The 20,103-nt window shown below is 43.6% G+C and overlaps 1 protein-coding gene across 1 annotated transcript in view; it reads right to left on the bottom strand.

Moving 5' to 3' along the window:
* Positions 1–12,109: 12,109 nt before the first annotated feature.
* PDAP1 (PDGFA associated protein 1) overlaps positions 12,110–20,103 on the bottom strand; it is a 37,273-nt gene continuing 29,279 nt past the window's right edge. Inside the window, exon 6 of the mRNA XM_073546688.1 lies at positions 12,110–12,522. Coding sequence (XP_073402789.1) covers positions 12,464–12,522 — 59 coding nt within the window. The 3' untranslated portion in view covers positions 12,110–12,463. The remainder of the gene's footprint in view (positions 12,523–20,103) is intronic.

The following is a 20,103-nucleotide window of genomic DNA, read 5'->3' as shown; positions in this document are numbered from 1 at the left end:
ATTTAAAAAGAGAAAACACAGTAGTTTGACAATAAATGGCTTCACCCAACCACTAACCACGGAGTGGAGAGAAAGTTTTGGTGTTATCATTCATATTCTCTGAAAAAAGGCTATGAAAGCAAAAATTCTGCCTGGGTATATAAACTTTTGAGCACAACTGTACATCTCAGCTGGAATTTTTGACCATACTTCTTTTGCAAACTGCTCCAGGTCTCTCATATTTGAAGGCGCCTTCTCCAAACAATTTTAAGAACTCTCCACAGGTGTTCAATGAAATTTAGATCTGCACTTATTGCTGGCCGCCTCAGAACTCTCCAGTGCTTTGTTTCCATCTATTTCTGGGTTCTTTTTGAAGTATGTTTGGGTCATTGTCCTGCTGAAAGACCCATGATCTAGGATGCAAACCCAATTTTTGATGCTGGGCACTACATTGAGACCCAAAATGCTTGGATAATCTTCAGATTTCATGATGCTTTGCACACAGTCACGGCACCCAGTGCTGAAGCAGCAAAACAACCCCAAAACATTTTTGAACATCCACCATATTTGACTGTAGGTACTGTGTTCTTTTCTTTGTAGCCCTCATTCCATTTTTGGTAAACAGTAGAATGATATGCTTTACCAAAAAGCTCTATCTTGGTCTCATCAGTCCACAAAATGCTTTCTAAGAAGGATTTTGGCTTACTTACGTACATTTTGGCAAACTGCAGTCAAGATTCTTTAGGTCTTTGTGTCAGCAGTGGGGTCCTCCTAGGTCTCCTACCATAGCACTTCATTTCATTCAAATGTCGATGGATAGTTCACAGTGACACTGATGCGCACTGAGTCTGCAGGATGCTTTAATGTCTTCATAACCTGGTTGGGGCTGCTTATCCACCATCTCAACTAACCTGCATTGCAACGTTTCATCAATTTTTCTCTGCTGTCCACGTCCAGGGAGATAAGCTACAGTAGCATGGTTTTAAACTTCTTGATTATGTTGCGCACCGTGGACAAAAGAACATCATGATCTCTTGAGATGGACTTGTAACCTTGAGAGTGTTGATATTGTTCAACAATTTTGGTTCTTAAGTCCTAATACACTTCTCTTCTCTTTCTGTTCTCCATACTTAGTGTAGCACACACACAATGCAAAGATTGAGTCAACTTATCCCCTTATCTGGTTTCAGGTGTGATTTTCATATTGCCCACACCTATTACTTGCAACAGGTGAGTTTGAACGAGCCTCACATGCTTGAAACAAAGTTGTTTACCACAATTTTGGAAAGGTGCCACCAATTTTGGGATTTTGTGTGAAATTACAGTATGTCTAATTTGCTGTGTTTTTTTTTTTATATGTATTTTGTGTTGTTCCAATACATACAAAGGAAATAAACATGTGTATAACAAAACGTGCAATTTTAAGAATTTTCTGAGAATTTCAAGAGTGCCAACACTTTGGCCATGACTTTATATTTGCGTGTTTGTTATATTTTGTATACTTATTATATTGCCTTCCACTTTACTAGTCCTTATTATTGCACATTATATTTTCCCACATTATTGCACTTTGCTTAATTTCTGCACAGCTTGTGCATATTTATACATATGATCTATTCATTTATATAAATCGCTATATATACTCAGACTTTGCAGAGTTTATATCTTTTTTACAGTGTGTTTGTAAGTCCTGTATTTATATTTTAGCACATTTATACATGAATGTCAGTGCAAAGGATTTTTTCTAATTTTGTTTGTATGGCATTTTGATTGTAACAAACATAGTTCTGTATACTGTAGGTGTGCACATTGTTTATATATTGCTTTCCTTTTCGGCTAGATAGATGTTTCTACTGACGTAGCACCCTCATTATACATCACATATGCCTAGTTTGTGGAGCTTTACAATTTCTATGAGGCAGATGAAATACTGAACACACTACAATTGCTCCATCAACACAGCCATACAAACTGAAGTCCACACCGGCCATACAGTCACAAAGGACAAACTTTCTGGGAACATTCTGTCTTTTCTACTTATTTAACTTTATATTATTTTTTTTTCTTTCAGATTTTGAGGGATTGAATAAAAGAGCCATGATATCATTTTGTAAGTGTAAATTGTAATTTATACGCTTTTCTCAGCCTGCCATGCATCACACACTTTGCCAAACCATGCTATTACATTTCTATTTGTCCCCTCTCTATGACATAGCAGTGTACTGCCTGAAACCGCCCATCACTGTATTATCTTTTCACCACGGCTATATTTACAGGAGACATTTTGATTGCACTTTTCCTTTACAGTTTGGATGCAAATAGAAGAACTAAAAATGCTGTGGCTCAATGCTGCCATTTTTAGAACTTTAGCAAAACTGCAATATTTAACAAATATAGAAATGGGGAAAAAACAAAAATGTGCAAACTTACCAGTAATGCAACCTAGTCCATGCGGGCTGTGACAGATCGCATACAGGACGCCTGGTGCGCCAATGACCCCGGGCCCAATTCCTTAGCTGGCTCACACCTTTCTGAAATGCAGCACACACGGGATCGTCCTCCGGTGTGAATGGCGTTCCAAGCATTGGTTTCTAGCTCATGATATCCAATATCAAACACAACTGTACAAAGTAATAATGAACATAAGAAACTGAGGAGTAAAGAAAAATGAGGACAGACACACAGCAAAAGCCTCTGGACAATCACCGGTTACACCAAGAGCCAATACACACATGAACGGAGTGTGTAAGCCTTCAGGTTATGATGACTAACAGGTAACTATCTGTCACTATGACAGGTTGTAATCATGGATACCTAAGCTACTGCACTGACTGCACATGGGGTAACCAACATGGCGAATCAGAAGAACTATACTACATTTATAATTTGAGGTATGTGCTAGTATTATTAATTATTACGCCTACTACATATTGGGATAGGAACTTGGAGATGGGAATACCCCTTTAAATACAGCTGAAAACAAATAGAATGGGGGAAAGAAGATGTTTGGAAGCCAATTACTGGTTTTATATATATATATATATATATATATATATATATATATATATATATATTACAGGAATGAAGGCAAATTCCCTAATAAAATTGTGGAGGAAACAGGACCCGTTCCTCCCACGTCACCAATGTGACATAGCTACACAGGTGGGGCTGGAGCGTCCAGCGGGAGCCTGTGCTGAGCCATCTCCAGTTGGTGCCGGCGCTCCGCAGCTTCATGGTGTTCTGCAGCCTGCAGCACACGTTCGGCATGCTCACGCCCTGCTGCTTTCTCTGCCACCACTTGCTCACGCTCCACTTTCTCTGCCGCCACCAGGAGTCTGTCATGGGCGGCGTCATTACCAGCATCGAACTGTGCCATAACCGCTTGGAAAAGGGCCTCCGATCTGGACAGGCTGGGGCGAGCAGGTGGTGGACAGTCCACTGCGGGACTGATCACGGGGGTCTGGCTCCTTGGGGAGCCCTGGCTGAGCTCCCCCTCACCTTCATTGGTATTGTCCTCCACCACCTCCTCATAGACCATAGCATTGGCCTCCCCCTTTGCCTTACTCCTGGTGCCTTCCGCCATCTTGGGAACCTCTGGTTACTGACACAGCTGCAACCCTGACCTTGCACACAACTTATTATATTTGCACTCTGGCCGTCTAGTGCTGGTCTGACCTTAAGACCCCAGCAGTGAAAGTTACCGCTGGTAGTCTCTAGTGTCTGGGAGTAGGGGTCCCACGCACACTATTACTCTGATCCCACCGCTGCCACCAATGTGGAGGAAACAGGACCCATTCCTCCCACATCACCAATGTGACGCAACTACACAGGCACAGCTCTCCGGCGCCCCCTTCGTCTCTGAGGTCAGTAAGGTAACTGCACCTAGAGCAAATGGCCGCCGGGGAGGATGTCCTGTTACCCGCTGGGTATTCTAAGATTCGTAATCAGAGTAAAAGCATCAGCCCAAGATTAATTTTATGGTTTAATTGCCTTAAGGGTGCACTAGATAATTACAGAAATATACAGTAAGCTATACAATGGAATTACAATGGATTTGCAGTCAGAGTAAAATATAACAATAAGAATACAAGAATTAGAGATATTAAGCTGGAGGTCAATTTACCAGATTGTAGGTTGCATGTGGGTGCCGGGAGCTCTTAGTTGCCAGACAGACCCCAAAGTGCGGGCCGCTGCTCCCCTTGGCAGATCTGTCCCCAGTTCCTTCTTAGATCATCATCGTCTGGTTGTTTCAGTGAAAGAGACCCTCTGCCATAGGCTGCTGTTCTTAAGCATGCTGGGTCCCTCCCCTGGTGTCAGAGGGTGGGCTAATAATCTCCACCCTGTAGCTCCCTGCAGAACTTATTCCCAATATCTAAGAAAGGGGGTAACTTTCAACAGCATGATCGGATCAGGACATGAGAGGTACCAGTGAATGCGGTTTGTTTTGCCTGTCGTGTGGAGAGCAAACACGGCCCCATTGGGTTGCTGTGGAGGGCCAATCTATGTATCTCAGTCCCCAGAACCCTCACCGCCTCAGGAGTCGCACTGCCAGATGCGCGATTTCCTCAGGGTCACTCGGATATTTTCCTTAAGTCCATAACTCGAAAGATGCGCTCATAATCCATGATCCTAGGATGGAGCCGGAGCACCTGGGAGAGACAATGGATGTGTATTCCTGTGTCTAGCTGACAGGTATATTCTAATTGAAGCCCCCAGGCGCCTCCCTGCCCCATGCTGACATGGCTCCTATTCAAGCTTTGAAGTTCTGTTTTGGGCCTTATCTCATTATCATACTAAAAGGCCTTGCTATTCAACACTGGAACCCTAAATCCTGCTTTGTTCATCACAAAAATGACTTGCAAACTTTCCACTCTGGACAAATTTATACAGCTCTGGCAAAAATTAAGAGACCACTGCAAAATTTTCAGTTTGTCTGATTTTTCTCTTTCTATTTTTGAGTAAAATGTAAATTGCTGTTTTATTCTATAAACTGACAACATGTCTCCGAATTTCCAAGCACTAAATTTTGTATTTATTTTCAGAAAATGAGAAATGGTCAAAAGAACAAAAAAATGCAGTTATTGCAGACCTCAAATGATGCTAAGAAAACAAGTTCATAGTCATTTAGAAACAGCAATACTAATGTTTTAACTCAGGAAGAGTTCAGAGATCAATACTTTGTGGAATAACCATGATTGTTAATCACAGCTTTCATGCGTCTTGGCATGCTTTCCACCAGTCTCTCACACTGCTTTTGGGTGATCTTATGCCACTCCTGGTACATAAATTTAAGCAGTTTGTTTGATGGCTTGTGATTATCCATCTTCCTCTTGATTACATTCCAGAGGTTTTCAATGAGGTTCAGGTCTGGAGATTGGGCTGGTCATGACAGATTTTGATGTGGTGGTCCATCCACACATTGATTGACCTAGCTGTGTGGCATGGCGCATTGTCCTGCTGGAAAAACCAGTCCTCAGAGTTGGGGAACATTACCTAAGCAGAAGGAATCATGTTTTTCCAGGATAACCTTGTATGCGGCTTGATTCATATGTCCTTCGCAAAGATTAACCTGCCCAAATCCAGCCTTGCTGAAGCATCCCCAGATCATCACCGATCCTCCACCAAATTTCACAGTGGGTGGAAGACACTGTGGCCTGTACGTTTCTCCAGGTCTCCATCTAACCAATAGACGACCAGGTGTTGGGCAAAGCTGAAAATTAAACTCATCAGAGAAGATTACCTTCAGTCCTCTATGGTCCAATCCTTATGGTCTTTCGCAAACTTCAGCCTGGATCTCCTTTGCTTTTCATTGATGAAAGGCTTTTTTTCTAGCTTTACATGACTTGAGCCCTGCCTCTATGAGCCTGTTACGAATTGTTCTTGCCGTGCACTTCACACCAGCTGCCATTTGCCATTCTTTTTGTAGGTCACTTTATGTCATCCTGCGGTTCCTGAGTAACATTCGAATAAGATGACAGTCATCCCAGTCAGTGGAGAGTCGTTTTCGCCCTCTTCCGGTCTGTAGCTTTGTTGTCCCCAATGTCTGCTGCTTGACCTTGTTGTAATGGACTGCTGTCTTTGAAATTTTAAGGATGGAAGCAACATGATGCTCACTGTATCCCTCTGCTAGTAAAGCCAGAATTAAGCCCTTCTTTCTCTCACTCAAGACTTTTCTTTTCAACTCCTTTGGCATGGTTTAAAGTTATTTTTTCATTCCTATTACTTTTGGGATATTACTAGCACTTGTTTTGCCATCCAGCTTGTCCTATTGCAAGAGGATTGTGACATCACAGCAGGGTTTTTATACTTTCCTTCGCTGTATAAAAGTTGGTTCAGGTGATCTACTAATCAGAAGCACATTAAGTAGAATGAGGTGTCCTCCGGTTGGAATTCAACTGACACTGGAATGGAATGGCTGTCAGAAATATAGAGAAGCTGATTTTTATGAAACTGTGCAGTGGTCTCTTAATTTTTGCCAGAGCTGTATGTATGTATGTATATATATATATATATATATACATATATATTTATATTACTTTATAAACGTGTGTTTAGTGCAGAAAGCAGAGATTCTGAAATAAAAAATGTAATTGCAACTTTTGCATGCATGTTTTCGGCTCCTGGTAGTGAAGCCACGCACTAACACCACACAGTTCAGCAGTGTCTGGTAACACTGTGCAACAGATTTTTTTGCATAAAGAAACAAAAACAAGGTTCCGCTACATGGAGGGTGGCGTCTACAGGGATAACTTGCCGACTGCTGAGCGTACGAGTGCGGGGGCCCCAGCAATACTGCGAACAAGGCTCTGGATCCTAAGAAAGGCTCCGTCCTGTATGTACTGGACGTGGGCTGTGCGGAGCTTCCCCCAGCAGTGCCATGGACAATGAATAATTAAATCATTCCAGAAGAGCCTGTTCCCAATCTCTGTTGGCGCCTGCAGTAACTTATTGCCATTGGCTTTAATATAGGACTTGAAAAACACCAGAAAAAAAGTGTATTAAAAATGGTTCATAAACACCAAGAACATGCAGATCATTTCACATGTTTAAAAAGACTGAAGACAAATATACTGTGTGTGAACAAGACTGTGAACGTCTGCAGGTGAAGGTAGATACTGAGTTACAAATCACTTGCAGGTAATAGGTATGGACTTATGTATATATCTTCTCATATTCATGGATATATTTTGGCATCTTAACCCCTTCCTGACATCAGACATACTATCCCGTCCATGGGACCCGGGCCCCTATGCCCATGGACGGGATAGTACGTCTACCGCGATCAGCGGCGCCCACGTGGTGAGCGCCGCTGATCGCGGCCGGGTGTCAGCTGATTATCACAGCTGACACCCGGCACAAAGTGTCAGGGGCGGTCACGGACCGCCCCGACACGTTAACCCCTTGCACACCGCGATCAAACATGATCGCGGTGTACCGGGAGTTAAAGGGAAGCATCTGCAGGGAGGGGGCTCCCTCCGTGCTTCCCTGACCCCCCCACGGCAGCGCAATGTGCAGCACTGCTGCGGGGGGCTCCTTTCCTCCAGGCCCCCGAATCCAAGATGGCGACGGGGGGCCTTCGGGGGCCTGGAGGAAGCTGGCTTCCTCAGTACCTGCAAAGCGCAGGCAAGAGGAAGTCTTCTTCAATGCCTGTGACAGATTGCTGATCTGTCACAGTGATCTGTGATGTGACAGATCAGCGATCTGTCACAGGACAGTGATGTCCCACCTGGGACTATGTAATAAAGTAAAAAAAAAAAGTGTAAAAATAATTTTAAAAAAATCGCCAAATAAATTAGTAAAAAAAAAAAAAATATTCCCCAATAAATTCATTTTTTGAAAATAAAAAAACCCCAAAACAATAAAAGTACACATATTAGGTATCGCCGCGTCCGTAACGACCCGCCCTATAAAACTGTCCCATTAGTTAACACCTTTAGCGAACCCCTTAAAAAATAAAAATAAAAAACTAAGCAAAAAATAATGATTTATTATCATACCGCCAAACAAAAAGTGTAATAACGTGCGATCAAAAAGACGCATATAAATATCCATGGTACCGCTGAAAACGTCAGCTTGTCCCGCAAAAAACGAGCTGCCATACAGCATCATCTGCAAAAAAATAAAAAAGTTATAGCTCGCAGAATAAAGCGTTGCAAAAATAATTATTTTTTATATAAAATAGTTTTCATTGCATAAAACCGACAAAACATAAAAAAAGACCTAAATGAGGTATCGCTGTAACCGTACCGACCCGAAGAATAAAACCGCTTTATCAATTTTACCGCACGCGGAACGGTGTAAACGCACCCCCCCAAAAGAAATTCATGAAACGCTGGTTTTTGTTCATTCTGCGTCCCAAAAATCGGAATAAAAAGCGATCAAAAAATGTCACGTGCCCGAAAATGGTACCAATAAAAACGTCAACTCGTCCCGCAAAAAATAAGACCTCACATGACTCTGTGGGTCAAAATACGGAAAAATTATACCTCTCAATATGTGGTGATGCAAAAACTATTTTTACAATAAAAAGCGTCTTTTAGCGTGCGACAGCTGCCAAAAATAAAAACCGCCATAAATAGTAAATCAAACCCCCCGTTATCACCCCCTTAGTTAGGGAAAAATAATAAAATTAAAAAAATGTATTTATTTCCATTAGGGTTAGGGCTAGGGTTAGGGCTGAGATTAGGGTTAGGGGTGTGTTGGAATTCGGGTTGGAGTTAGAATTGGGGGTTTCCACTGTTTGGGCACATCAGGGGCTCTCCAAATGCAACATTGCGTCTGATCTCAATTCCAGCCAATTCTGAGTTGAAAAAGTCATATGGTGCTCCTTCCCTTCCAAGCTCTGCCATGCGCCCAAACAGTGTTTTACCCCCACATGTAGGGTATCAGCCTACTCAGGACAAATTGCAAAACAATTTTTGGGGTCCAATTTCTCCTTTTACCCTTAGGAAAATAAAAAATTGGGGGCAAAAATATCATTTTTGTGGAAAAAAATGATTTTTTTATTTTCACGTCCGAGCGTTATAAACTTCTGTGAAGCACTTGGGGGTTCAAAGTGCTCACCACACATCTAGATAAGTTCCGTGGGGGGGTCTAGTGTCCAAAATGGGGTCACTTGTGGGGAGTTTCAATAGTTTAGGTACATCAGGGGCTCTCCAAACGCACATGACACCCGCAGACCATTCCATCAAAGTCTGCATTCCAAAATGGCACTGCTTCCCTTCCGAGCCCCGACGTGTGTCCATACAGTAGTTTTCTCCCACATATGGGGTATCAGCATACTCAGGACAAATTGGACAACAACTTTTGGGGTCCAATTTCTCCTGTTATCCTTGGGAAAATAAAAAAAATGGTGACTAAAAGATCATGATTGTGGAAAAAATACAAATTTTTTATTCTCACGCCCGGGCGTTATAAACTTCTGTGAAGCACTGGGGGGGTTCAAAGTTCTCACCACACATCTAGATAAGTTCCTTAGGGGGTCTAGTTTCCAAAATGGTGTCATTTGTGGGGGGTTTCCACTGTTTTGGTACATCAGGGGTTTTCCAATCGCGACATGATGTCCGATCTCAATTCCAGCCAAAAACGTCAAATGGCGCTGCTTCCCTTCCGAGCTCTGCCATGCGCCCAAATAGTGGTTTAACCCCACATGTGGGGTATCAGCATACTCAGGACAAATTGCACAATAACTTTTAGGGTCCTGTTACCCTTGGGAAAATAAAAATTGGGGTGAAAAGATCATTTTTGTGGAAAAAATATGATTTTTTAATTGTACCGCTGTACGTTATAAACTTCTGTAAAGCCCTTGTGGGTTCAAAGTTCTCACCACATATCTAGATAAGTTCCTTGGGGGGGTCTAGTTTCCAAAATGGGGTCACTTGTAGGGGGTTTCCACTGTTTAGGTATATCAGGGACTCTCCAAACGTGACATGGCGTCCGATCTGAATTCCAGCCAATTTTGCATTGAAAAAGTCAAACGGCGCTCCTTCCATTCTGAGCTCTGCCATGCGCCGAAACAGTCGTTCCCCCCCACAAATCAGGTATCAGCGTACTCAGGACAAATTGCACAATAACTTTTGCAGTCCAATTTCTTCTGTTACCCTTGGTAAAATAAAAAAAAATTGAACCTGAAGTATTTTTTTTTGTGAAAAAAAGTTAATGTTCATTTTTTTTTAAATATTCAAAAAAATTCCGGTGACGCATCTAAAGGGTTAATAAACTTCTTGAATGTGGTTTTGAGCACCTTAAGGGGTGCAGTTTTTAGAATGGTGTCACTTTTGGGTATTTTCTATCATATAGACCCCTCAAAGTGGCTTCAAATGTGATGTGGTCCTAAAAATAAAATGGTGTTGTAAAAATGAGAAATCGCCGGTCAACTTTTAACCCTTACAACTTCCTAACAAAAAAAAATTTTGGTTCCAAAATTGTGCTGATGTAAAGTAAACATGTGGGAAATGTTAGTTATCAAGTTTTTTGTGTGCCGTATCTCTGTGATTTAAGGGCATAAAAATTCAAAGTTGGAAAATTGCGAAATTTTCAAAATTTTTGCCAAATTTCCATTTTTTTCACAAATAAACGCAAGTTATTTGAATGAAATTTTACCACTAACATGAAGTACAATATGTCACGAGAAAACAATGTCAGAATCACCAGGATCCATAGAAGCGTTCCAGAGTTATGACCTCATAAAGGTACAGTGGTCAGAATTGTAAAAATTGGCCCGGTCATGAACGTGCAAACCACCCTTGGGGGTGAAGGGGTTAAACAATGTGATATTCATTCAGAACTTAAAGGGCCCCTGGCAGGGGATTCATGGTGTATATACCGCAGGTGACAAGAATCGCAGCCTTGCTGCCCAAACTGCACCTACTAGATTTGTCCCTGAAACCGCTCCAGCGTTTCAGAGAAGATATATTTTACAAATCCAAACAAGTCTCAGGCTATGGTCCCCGGCCGGCTTCTTCCAGCGCTACTGCATGTCACTAACAGGTTTCTCCCATAGTAATGAACATGTCAATCACATGAAGCGGTGCTGGCAAGAGCCAGCTGGAGGCAGAACCGGATGTCTCATTTCTGGCTATACTTCCTAGCCGGACCTTTAGGGTGCAGACGGCAGCATTTCTCGTGCAAGGATCACATCACAGTGCACGGACCGGCCCGGCGCGTCTCCTGATGTGAGCGTGATGTATTTCTATGAAGCTGTCATGCTCAGGTCAGGAGAGCCGATGGTCAGTCCGAGAATTGCTATGTGATCCTCGCACGAGAAATATGGCCATCTGTCTGTGCCCTTAAAGTATATCTTCTTGGAAGCGCCGGAGCGTTTCAGGGAAAAATATACCTGTGTGCAATTATGCAGCTAAGTTCTGATCCACGTTGCCCATGGTTTGGGAAGTTTAGGTCAGATGACAGTTTCCCTTTTAGGTGTACTATAATCAGCTTTTTATGCCCTAATAAACCACCATGGAGTGAGCAGACCCTTGTAAATGGAACTGATGGTCAGTTATAAATTCGGCTTGCAGCAGGCCAGGCTTTTCTGGCCATGAACGTCTTTTAGCCCATTGTTTGATAACAATGCAAGCGCATCTGATCAATGTCTTAAGACCCTCATACACAGTAGAAAGCTGATACGCAGACCACTGTTCAGCCCTACCTTTCCCAACATCTTCATACACAGCAGCGCTGTAAGTTTCCTCTGGTGACAGATCGGTGGTCCAAACTCTGACACGTCAGGTCCTTCTCTCTCGCATCTTTGTTTTAGGGGAGTCAGGAGGTCTCCAGCCACACAAGAATGTCAGCCGAGCCTCTTGATATCAGTGGGTTCAGCTGATGTTTGTCGAAGCCCCCCCAGTCACAATAGACCATCACAAACTGGAAAACGACTAAATAAATTGTAAACCGAAAGGAAAAAACCCTGTGTCCTAACATGCCGATTTTACGGCCATGTTTTCTGCAGTGATTTGTGGGATTTTTCTCTTGCTTTAGTATCTACACATTTTATTCTGGTTTTTAATTGCAAACCATCCTCTGCGTCAACAGGACGGGGCCGATTTTACGGCTTTGAAGATCTGAAAGCTTCTATTTATTGACAGAGATGTTGATTCGGTGAGTAAATGTTATTAGTCGGCCCCTGTAAGAGCTGGTAACTCACGGTTTATTATACATACAGTGTACACAAGCATGTGCAAGTCATTACTTTTAGATGAAAACGAAATATTAAAATCCAGAACATTTAGTTTGAATTCCAAACTTTATTCCCCTGTCCAGGACCCCCCAGCTCCACAAACACTCAGCATGTAATAAATATGTGCTCAGTGAGTGTCCAGTCTTTCTTTTAGTATCCTCAGCATGTAAACGCTGCGACGACTTGATCAGGAGTAGCATATGGTGGACACACAAGGGGCCAGAGTACTGGCCAGTCACGGAGTCTACAGACCTAGCTGCACTGGCCCTAGGGTCCGCTGATGTAGTCTCGGTGCACTAGTCGTTATTTATTAAGAGACATTGATTGCATTCCTTTGCTCGCTGCTCCCACTCCATCTTTTACTGGAAAATAAAATACATATTAAAAAAAAGAGAAAAGCAGAATAATCATATCATAAACGCAACAGCAGGGACATTGTCAAAAACTATGTAACTCTATAACCGGTACACAAATCGCTCCTTCCATAGTAAAGGAAGGTAAAAGGTGATGAAGCACTTGCCCCAGCATTGGCTGCACTGTCCCAGGAGCCGTCCAGACTTCCCCACGAGAAGGTCCGAGCTGGTGCACCGCACTGACTCTTAGCGGCCCCAAGCAATGCAATCGTGGGGAGCTGTTAAGTTACCATAGTTGTGAAGGGCCCGCTGAAAGCCCCCATAACTGCCATCCAATGGATAGCACTGCAGCCTTGCAGCGCTGGAGTCCTGGGTTCGAATCCCACCAAGGACATCTGCAAGGAGTTTGTATGTTCTCCCCGTGTTTGTGTGTGTTTCCTCCGGGTACTCCGGTTTTCTCCCACATTCCAAAGAAATACAGATAGGGAATTTAGATTGTGAGCCCCATCGGGGACAGTGATGATAATGTGTGCAAACTGAAAAGCGCTGCAGAATATGTTAGCGCTATACATAAAATAAAGATTATTATTATTATCCTAGTCCTCCTGTGATGCTCAGCTACAGACACGAGCTTCATAAGAGAGCCGCAACTACGCTGCATTCTGCAATACTGTGGTATTGCCGTATATAGTATACTATATAGGTTCAAGTCCCATAAAGGGAAAAAAGAATGGAAAAAAAAAATTAAATATAAAGGAAGAAAATTATATAAAACTTTAAAATAATCACCTTTTCCCCATTAAAAAAATGCAGAAATTAAAAGTTTTGTTAAAGGGAACCAGTCACCAGGTTTGTCCCATATGATTTAAGGTCACCACCTTTCATCCCTGATATACAGCATTCTAATATGCTGTATATCTGCCCCCGATCGGGCCTACAACAAAACAAAAACACCTTTTATTATACTCACCGGCAAGGCAGTCGAATCCGAGGGGTCTCGCTGGTCTAGGTCTGGTGCCTCCCTTTTTCTTGTGACGCCCCCCTCCTTCTTGCTTTGTGTGGATGACTCGTCCTACTTCATACACACAGTGTCCCTGGCATTGCGCTTCTGCGCAGGCGTACTTCTCAGCCCTGACCAGAGTAAAGTACTGCAGTGCACATGCGCAGGAAGCTCTCAGACCTTTCCCGGCGCATGCAACTGCAGTACTTTGCTCTGCCCTGGTCAGGGCTGAAAAATATACCTGCGCAGGTTCGCGATGCTGGGGACAGTGTGTGGATGAATGGATGAAGTAGGACGCGTCATCCATACAAATCAAGAAGGAGGACTGCATCACAAGAAGATGGGACGTGACGGACCAAGACAGTGACACTCATCGGACCGGATCACCCCTCAGGTGAGTATAATAAAAGGTCTTTTGTTGTTTTGCAGCTTTGGTGGGGCAGTTACACTGCATATTAGAATGCTGTATATCAGGGCTGAAAAGTGGTGAACTTACCTCATATGGGACAAACCTGGTGACCAGTTCGCTTTAACGGGAACCTGTCACCTGTTTTGGTCGCTATAAGATGCGGTCACCACCTTTCAGGGCTGATATACAGCATTCTATAATGCTTTATATATCTGCCCCAACCCGAACTGGAAGAACTGAAAAATAACTTTTATAATACTCACCTGGGGGGCGGTCCGGTCCGATGGGTGTTGCTCTTCTTGGTCCAGCGCCTCCCATCTTCTTGTGATGCTATCTTTCTTGCTTTATATGGATGCATCATCCACAGTCTCCTCAGCACCGCGCTCCTGCAGAGGCGTATTTCTCTGCCCTGTTGAGGGCAGAGCAAAGTACTGCAGTGAGCAGGTGCCAGGAAAGGTCAGAGAGGCCCAGCGCCTGTGCACTGCAGGAATTTGCTTTGCCTCAACAGGACAGATAAGTACACCTGTGCAGGAGTACGATGCCAGGGAGATGCAGGGTCGCGTCATCCACACGAAGCAAGAAGGAAGACAGCATCGCAAGACCAAGACCAGCAACACCCTTTGGACCGGACCGCCCCGCAGGGGAGTATAATAAAACGTATTTTTCTTCTCTTACAGGTCGGGTTGGGGGCTTATATACAGCATTATAGAATGCTATATATCAGGACTGAAAGGTGGTGGTCATATCTCATAGGTGACAAGCCTGGTGACAGGTTCGCTTTAAAGGCTGTTTTATTTTCAAAGCTCAAAATTTTTTTTCACCACTTAAAATGTTAACAATAAAAGTTAGGTATCACTGTATTCGTGCTGACCAGGAGAATTATATTGCCAGTTACAATGCACACGATGGTAGATTAGTGCTTTTTTTTCATCCCATGTGGAATTGTTTTTTTGTACCATTTTCAATACGTTATATGGTGAAATGGATGGGATCATTCAAAATGACTTGTCCTGTAGACTTAACAATAAAAAAAATTATAGCTCTGGGAAAAGGGGCCAGAAAAATTGAATGAGCAAAAATGAGAAATGCCCGGGTCCTTAAAGGGTTAAACGCAATAGACTATAGTGGGTAAAAAATACAATCAAGCTAAATTATTGAAAGACATTAAAAAAAATCAAAACACAACCAGCTCAATTCCACCATTGTTTTCTACGGTTTTGATTTTACAGCACTCACTAATTATCAGAAATGATCTGGTAACATGATTCTTCAGGTCTGTAGGATTGCAGCGACACCAAACTTTTATAGTTTAGTTTTGTAGTGGGGGAAAAAATTCTAAACTTTGTAAAGATTAAAACAAAATAATTTTGAATTGTGTTGCCATTTTTTGACACCTGCATTTTTCCTATCAATGGACCTGTGCGAGGCCTTGTTCTTTGTGTGCAGTTTTGAGGCGGGTGCAGAAATGAAAAAAAATGACAATTCTGGAGTTTTGATTTTTTTCAAATGTTTTTAATCTTTAAGGTGTTTAACGTAAAAGTTAATTAATATTACATTTCTACAGAGCGGACTATTATAGACATGGTGATATCACATATGTTTATGTATTTTGTTTCTTTTTTTTGAACTGGGAAAAGTGGGGTGACTTACCATATATACTCGCGTATAAGCCGAACCCCCTAATTTTGCCACAAAAAACTGGGAAAACTTATTGACTCGTGTATAAGCCGAGGGTGGAATCCATAGACTATGCCCCCATATGCTGCTCCATAGTTTATGCCACCCATATGCTGCTCCATAGACTATGCCCCCATATGCTGCCCCATAGACTATGCCCCCATATGCTGCTCATAGTTTATGCCCCCATAGACTATTCCCCCATATACTGCTCCATAGACTATGCCCCCCCATATGCTGCTCATAGTTTATGCCCCCATATTATATGGAGCAGTATATGGGGGAATAGTCTATGGGGCAGCATATGGGGGGGCAAATTCTATGGGGCAGCATATGGGGGCATAGTCTAAGGAGCAGCATACGGGGGCATAGTCTATGGGGCAGAGTATGGGGGCATAGTCTATGGGGTAGTATATGGGGGATAGACTATGGGGCAGCATATGGCGGGCATAAACTATGGAACAGCATATGGGGGCATATTCTATGGAGCAGCATATGGGGGCATATTCTATGGGGCAGCATATGGGGGCATATTCTATGGGGCAGCATATGGGGGCATAGTCTGTGGAGCAGTATATGGGGGCATATTCTATGGAGCAGTATATGGGGGAATAGTCTATGCCCCCATATACTGCTCCACAGACTATGCCCCCATATGCTGCCCCATAGAATATGCCCCCATATGCTGCTCCATAGAATATGCCCCCATATGCTGCTCCATAGTTTATGCCCGCCATATGCTGCCCCATAGTCTATCCCCCATATACTACCCCGTAGACTATGCCCCCATATGCTGCTCCTTAGCCTATGCCCCCATATGCTGCTCCATAGACTATGCCCCCATATGCTGCTTCATAGAATATGCCCCCATATGCTGCCCCATAGACTATGCCCCCATATGCTGCTCCATAGACTATGCCCCCATATGCTGCTCCATAGACTATGCCCCCATATGCTGCTCCATAGACTATGCCCCCATATACTGCTCCATAGACTATGCCCCCATATACTGCCCCATAGACTATGCCTCCATATACTGCCCCATAGAATATGCCTCCATATGCTGCTCCATAGACTATGCCCCCATATACTGCTCCATAGACTATGCCCCCATATACTGCCCCATAGACTATGCCTCCATATGCTGCTCCATAGACTATGCCCCCATATGCTGCTCCATAGAATATACCCCCATATGCTGCAAAAAAAAAAAAATGCCATACTCACTTATCCTGGGTCCATCGCCGCTGTCTGCCGCTTCTTGTGTCAGTGACTGTTCAGCCAGCAGAGGGGCGGCGCGCACTAATCACGTCACCGCTCCCCCTGCTGCCTAAATGTCACTGACACAGGATGCAGAAGAGACAGCGGTGAGCAGCGATGGACCAGGAGACAGGTGAATATCGCTATACTCACCCATCCTGCCGCGGTCTCTGCAGCCTCGCTCGCTTCTCCAATGTCTCCCTTGCCTTCCTGTTTTCAGCGGTCACGTGGTACCGCTCATTACCACTCATTACTAAATACCATAAACAGGGAGGAAGGAAAACCAATAACAAATGCAATCAAAAGTCCAGATAATTATGCAAAATATAATTTATTAATCAAATGAGCAGACAAGGACAGGAAGAGTTAAAACACCGGTGGATATAACACCCCTGCTTTGCATAGGGCAGATCAAGCCACACATGAGCACTGAATCCTATTGCACAGCGCCCGGCTGTATCAGCCCTATATACAAGACAAACTGCCATTTCAATATATATCCCCACTAGGCCAAGGTATAAGAGCCCATAGATAACACATTCATGTGTATAGAAATACCCAACATATATGGTGTATAAAGCTCACAAGGTGTAAATAATTACCCATTGGAAGTCAGTATCAGCTGAAGGAGTAATCCGAAACGTGCGTAGAGGAGGGCAGGCTAGCCACCTGAGACGATGCTGATACTGACTTCCAATGAGTAATTATTTACACTATGTGAGCTTTAGACACCATATATGTTGGGTATTTTTATACACATGAATGTGTTACCTATGGGCTCTTATACCTTGGCCTAGTGGGGATATATATTGAAATGGCAGTTTGTCTTGTATATATGGCTGATTATGTAAACAAAACACTTAGCCAGTGTTCAAGAGTTTTTCACTCGAAACGCGTATGGCAATATTTCTTATACACACCACCCCATAGTATATGCTTTGTCGTCTGAGATGTCCATTTTTTTGTCTTTTCTACAAGTTTTTAAAGAATTTGCCAATAAAGATTGTTGAATTTTAATTAATTGCCCGGTGTATTGAGCTGGATCCACTTCCATTTCCTCATATATGGCTGATGCAGCCGGGCACTGTGCAATATTATTATTATTTATTTATATAGCACCATTGATTCCATGGTGCTGTACATTAGAGGGGTTACATACAAATTACAGAGATCACTAACTAACAATGACAGACTGATACAGAGGGGAGAGATGACCCTGCCCTTTCGGGCTTACATGCTACAGGATGGTGGGGAAGGAGACAGTAGGTTGGTGGGTTGCAGCAGTTCCGGTGTTGGTTGAGGTGATATCACCGGTAGTGGTGAGAGAGAAGGAGGTAGCGGGGTCATTGCAGGCTGTAGGCTTTCTTGAAGAGGTGGGTTTTCAGGTTCTGTCTGAAGGATCCAAATGTGGTTGATAGTTGGACTTGTTGGGGAAAATAATTCCAGAGAATAGGGGATATATGGGAGAAGTCTTGGAGGCGGTTGGGTGAGGAGCAAATATGTGTGGAGGAGAGAAGGAGGTCTTGGGAGGACCGGAGATTGCATGAGGGAAGGTATCGGGAGATTAGTTCAGAGACATATGGGGGAGACAGGTTATAGTTGGCCTTGTAGGTCAAAATTAGTAATTTGAACTGGATAAGCTGAGGGAATGGGAGCCAGTGAAGAGATTTGCAGAGGGGAGAAGCGGAGGAGTAGTGAGGAGAGAGATGAATTAGTCGGGCGGCAGAGTTAACGATGGACTGGAGAGGTGCGAGGGTGTTAGCAAGGAGACCACAGAAAAGGATGTTGCATTAGTCGATGCGGGAGATGATGAGGGCATGCACAAGCATTTTAGTAGATTGAGGGTTGAGGAAAGGACGGATTCAGGAAATATTTTTGAGCTGGAGGCGACAGGAGGCAGAAAGAGCTTGGATGTGCGGTTTGAAGGACAGGGCAGAGTCAAAGGTTACTCCGAGGCAGCAGACTTCTGGTACTGGGGAAAGTGTGATGTCATTAATTGTTATAGCTAGGTTGGGTAAGGAAGATCTGTGAGATGGAGGAAAGATGATGAGTTCAGATTTGTCTACATTGAGTTTGAGGAAGCGAGCGGAGAAGAAGGAGGATATGGCTGATAGACACTCTGGGATTCTGGACAGCAGAGAGGTGACGTCTGGGCCAGAGAGGTAGATCTGAGGGTCATCAGCATAAAGGTGGTAGTGGAATCCGTGGGACTTTATGAGTTGCCCCAGACCAAGTGTATAGATTGAAATTGAGATTCAGTGCTCATGTGTGGCCTGATCTGTCCTATGCTGTTATATCCACCTGTCCTTGTCTGCTCATTTGATTGATAAAGTATATTTTGCATAATTATCTGGACTTTTGATTGCATTTGTTGTTGGTTTTCCCTCCTCCCTGTCATTGGAATTTCTGCAGCATCTTCTGTGCTTTCAAAAGGTACATTAAAGGGGTGGTCCAGTACCTAAAATGTCCATTCTAAATATCTACCCTTACGCCCTAACCACTTTTGTAATTAGCTTTATTATACAACACCCTACACTTCTCACTAGCTATCTAATCACTAAATGTGCTTGCTTTTACTGCACTTCCTGTGACATTTAGTTTGGGAACAGTCTCACACAGGACACACTTCTCTGCAGCGTCTATCACCACTGCTGGAACAGGACATGATCAGGGGCCAGGACTGCAGTTATTTTCCACAGTTTCTTGCCTCGCCGCCCACTGAAGAGGTCCTGGATCCTGGGTGATAGAAGCTGTGGGAAAGGCGAGTGCAGCGCTCGCACTCTGCTTCTCTCTGCTGCAGCTTCTAACTGTGAAAGAAGTGTCGTCATCGGGCAGAGATAGGAGCAGCGAGTGACACCAGCACCGCTCCACAGCTTCTTGCACCACCCACAAAGGAATCATCATCGGGGGTGTCGCTAGTGTGACTCAATGCCTCCATCACCACCCCCAGAAGATGTCTTGTGTCACAGCTACTGGATGCACCAGCGAAGATGGAAGCAGAGTGCCAGTGCTGCAGTCACCTCTCTTATCGCTTCTATCACTATGGATCCATCTTCAGAGGGCGGTGATGCAAGATACTGTAGTAAGTAGCTTCAGTGATGCCCAATGTTGACGTCCTTTCTCAGGAGGGGCGCTGGATGCTGCGAGGAAGTGAGTGCAGCCCCAGCCTCCTGTGCCGTCCTGTGTGAGACTCCTCTCACACGAAATGTCACAGGAAATGCAATAAAAAACACATTTAGGGATT

Source organism: Dendrobates tinctorius, unplaced genomic scaffold (assembly GCF_039654945.1).
Source record: "Dendrobates tinctorius isolate UK_male_01 unplaced genomic scaffold, ASM3965494v1 ptg000150l, whole genome shotgun sequence".
Taxonomy (NCBI): domain Eukaryota; kingdom Metazoa; phylum Chordata; class Amphibia; order Anura; family Dendrobatidae; genus Dendrobates; species Dendrobates tinctorius.
The sequence above is the reverse complement of the archived record's forward strand: the minus strand, read 5'-3'. Positions and strand labels throughout refer to the sequence as shown.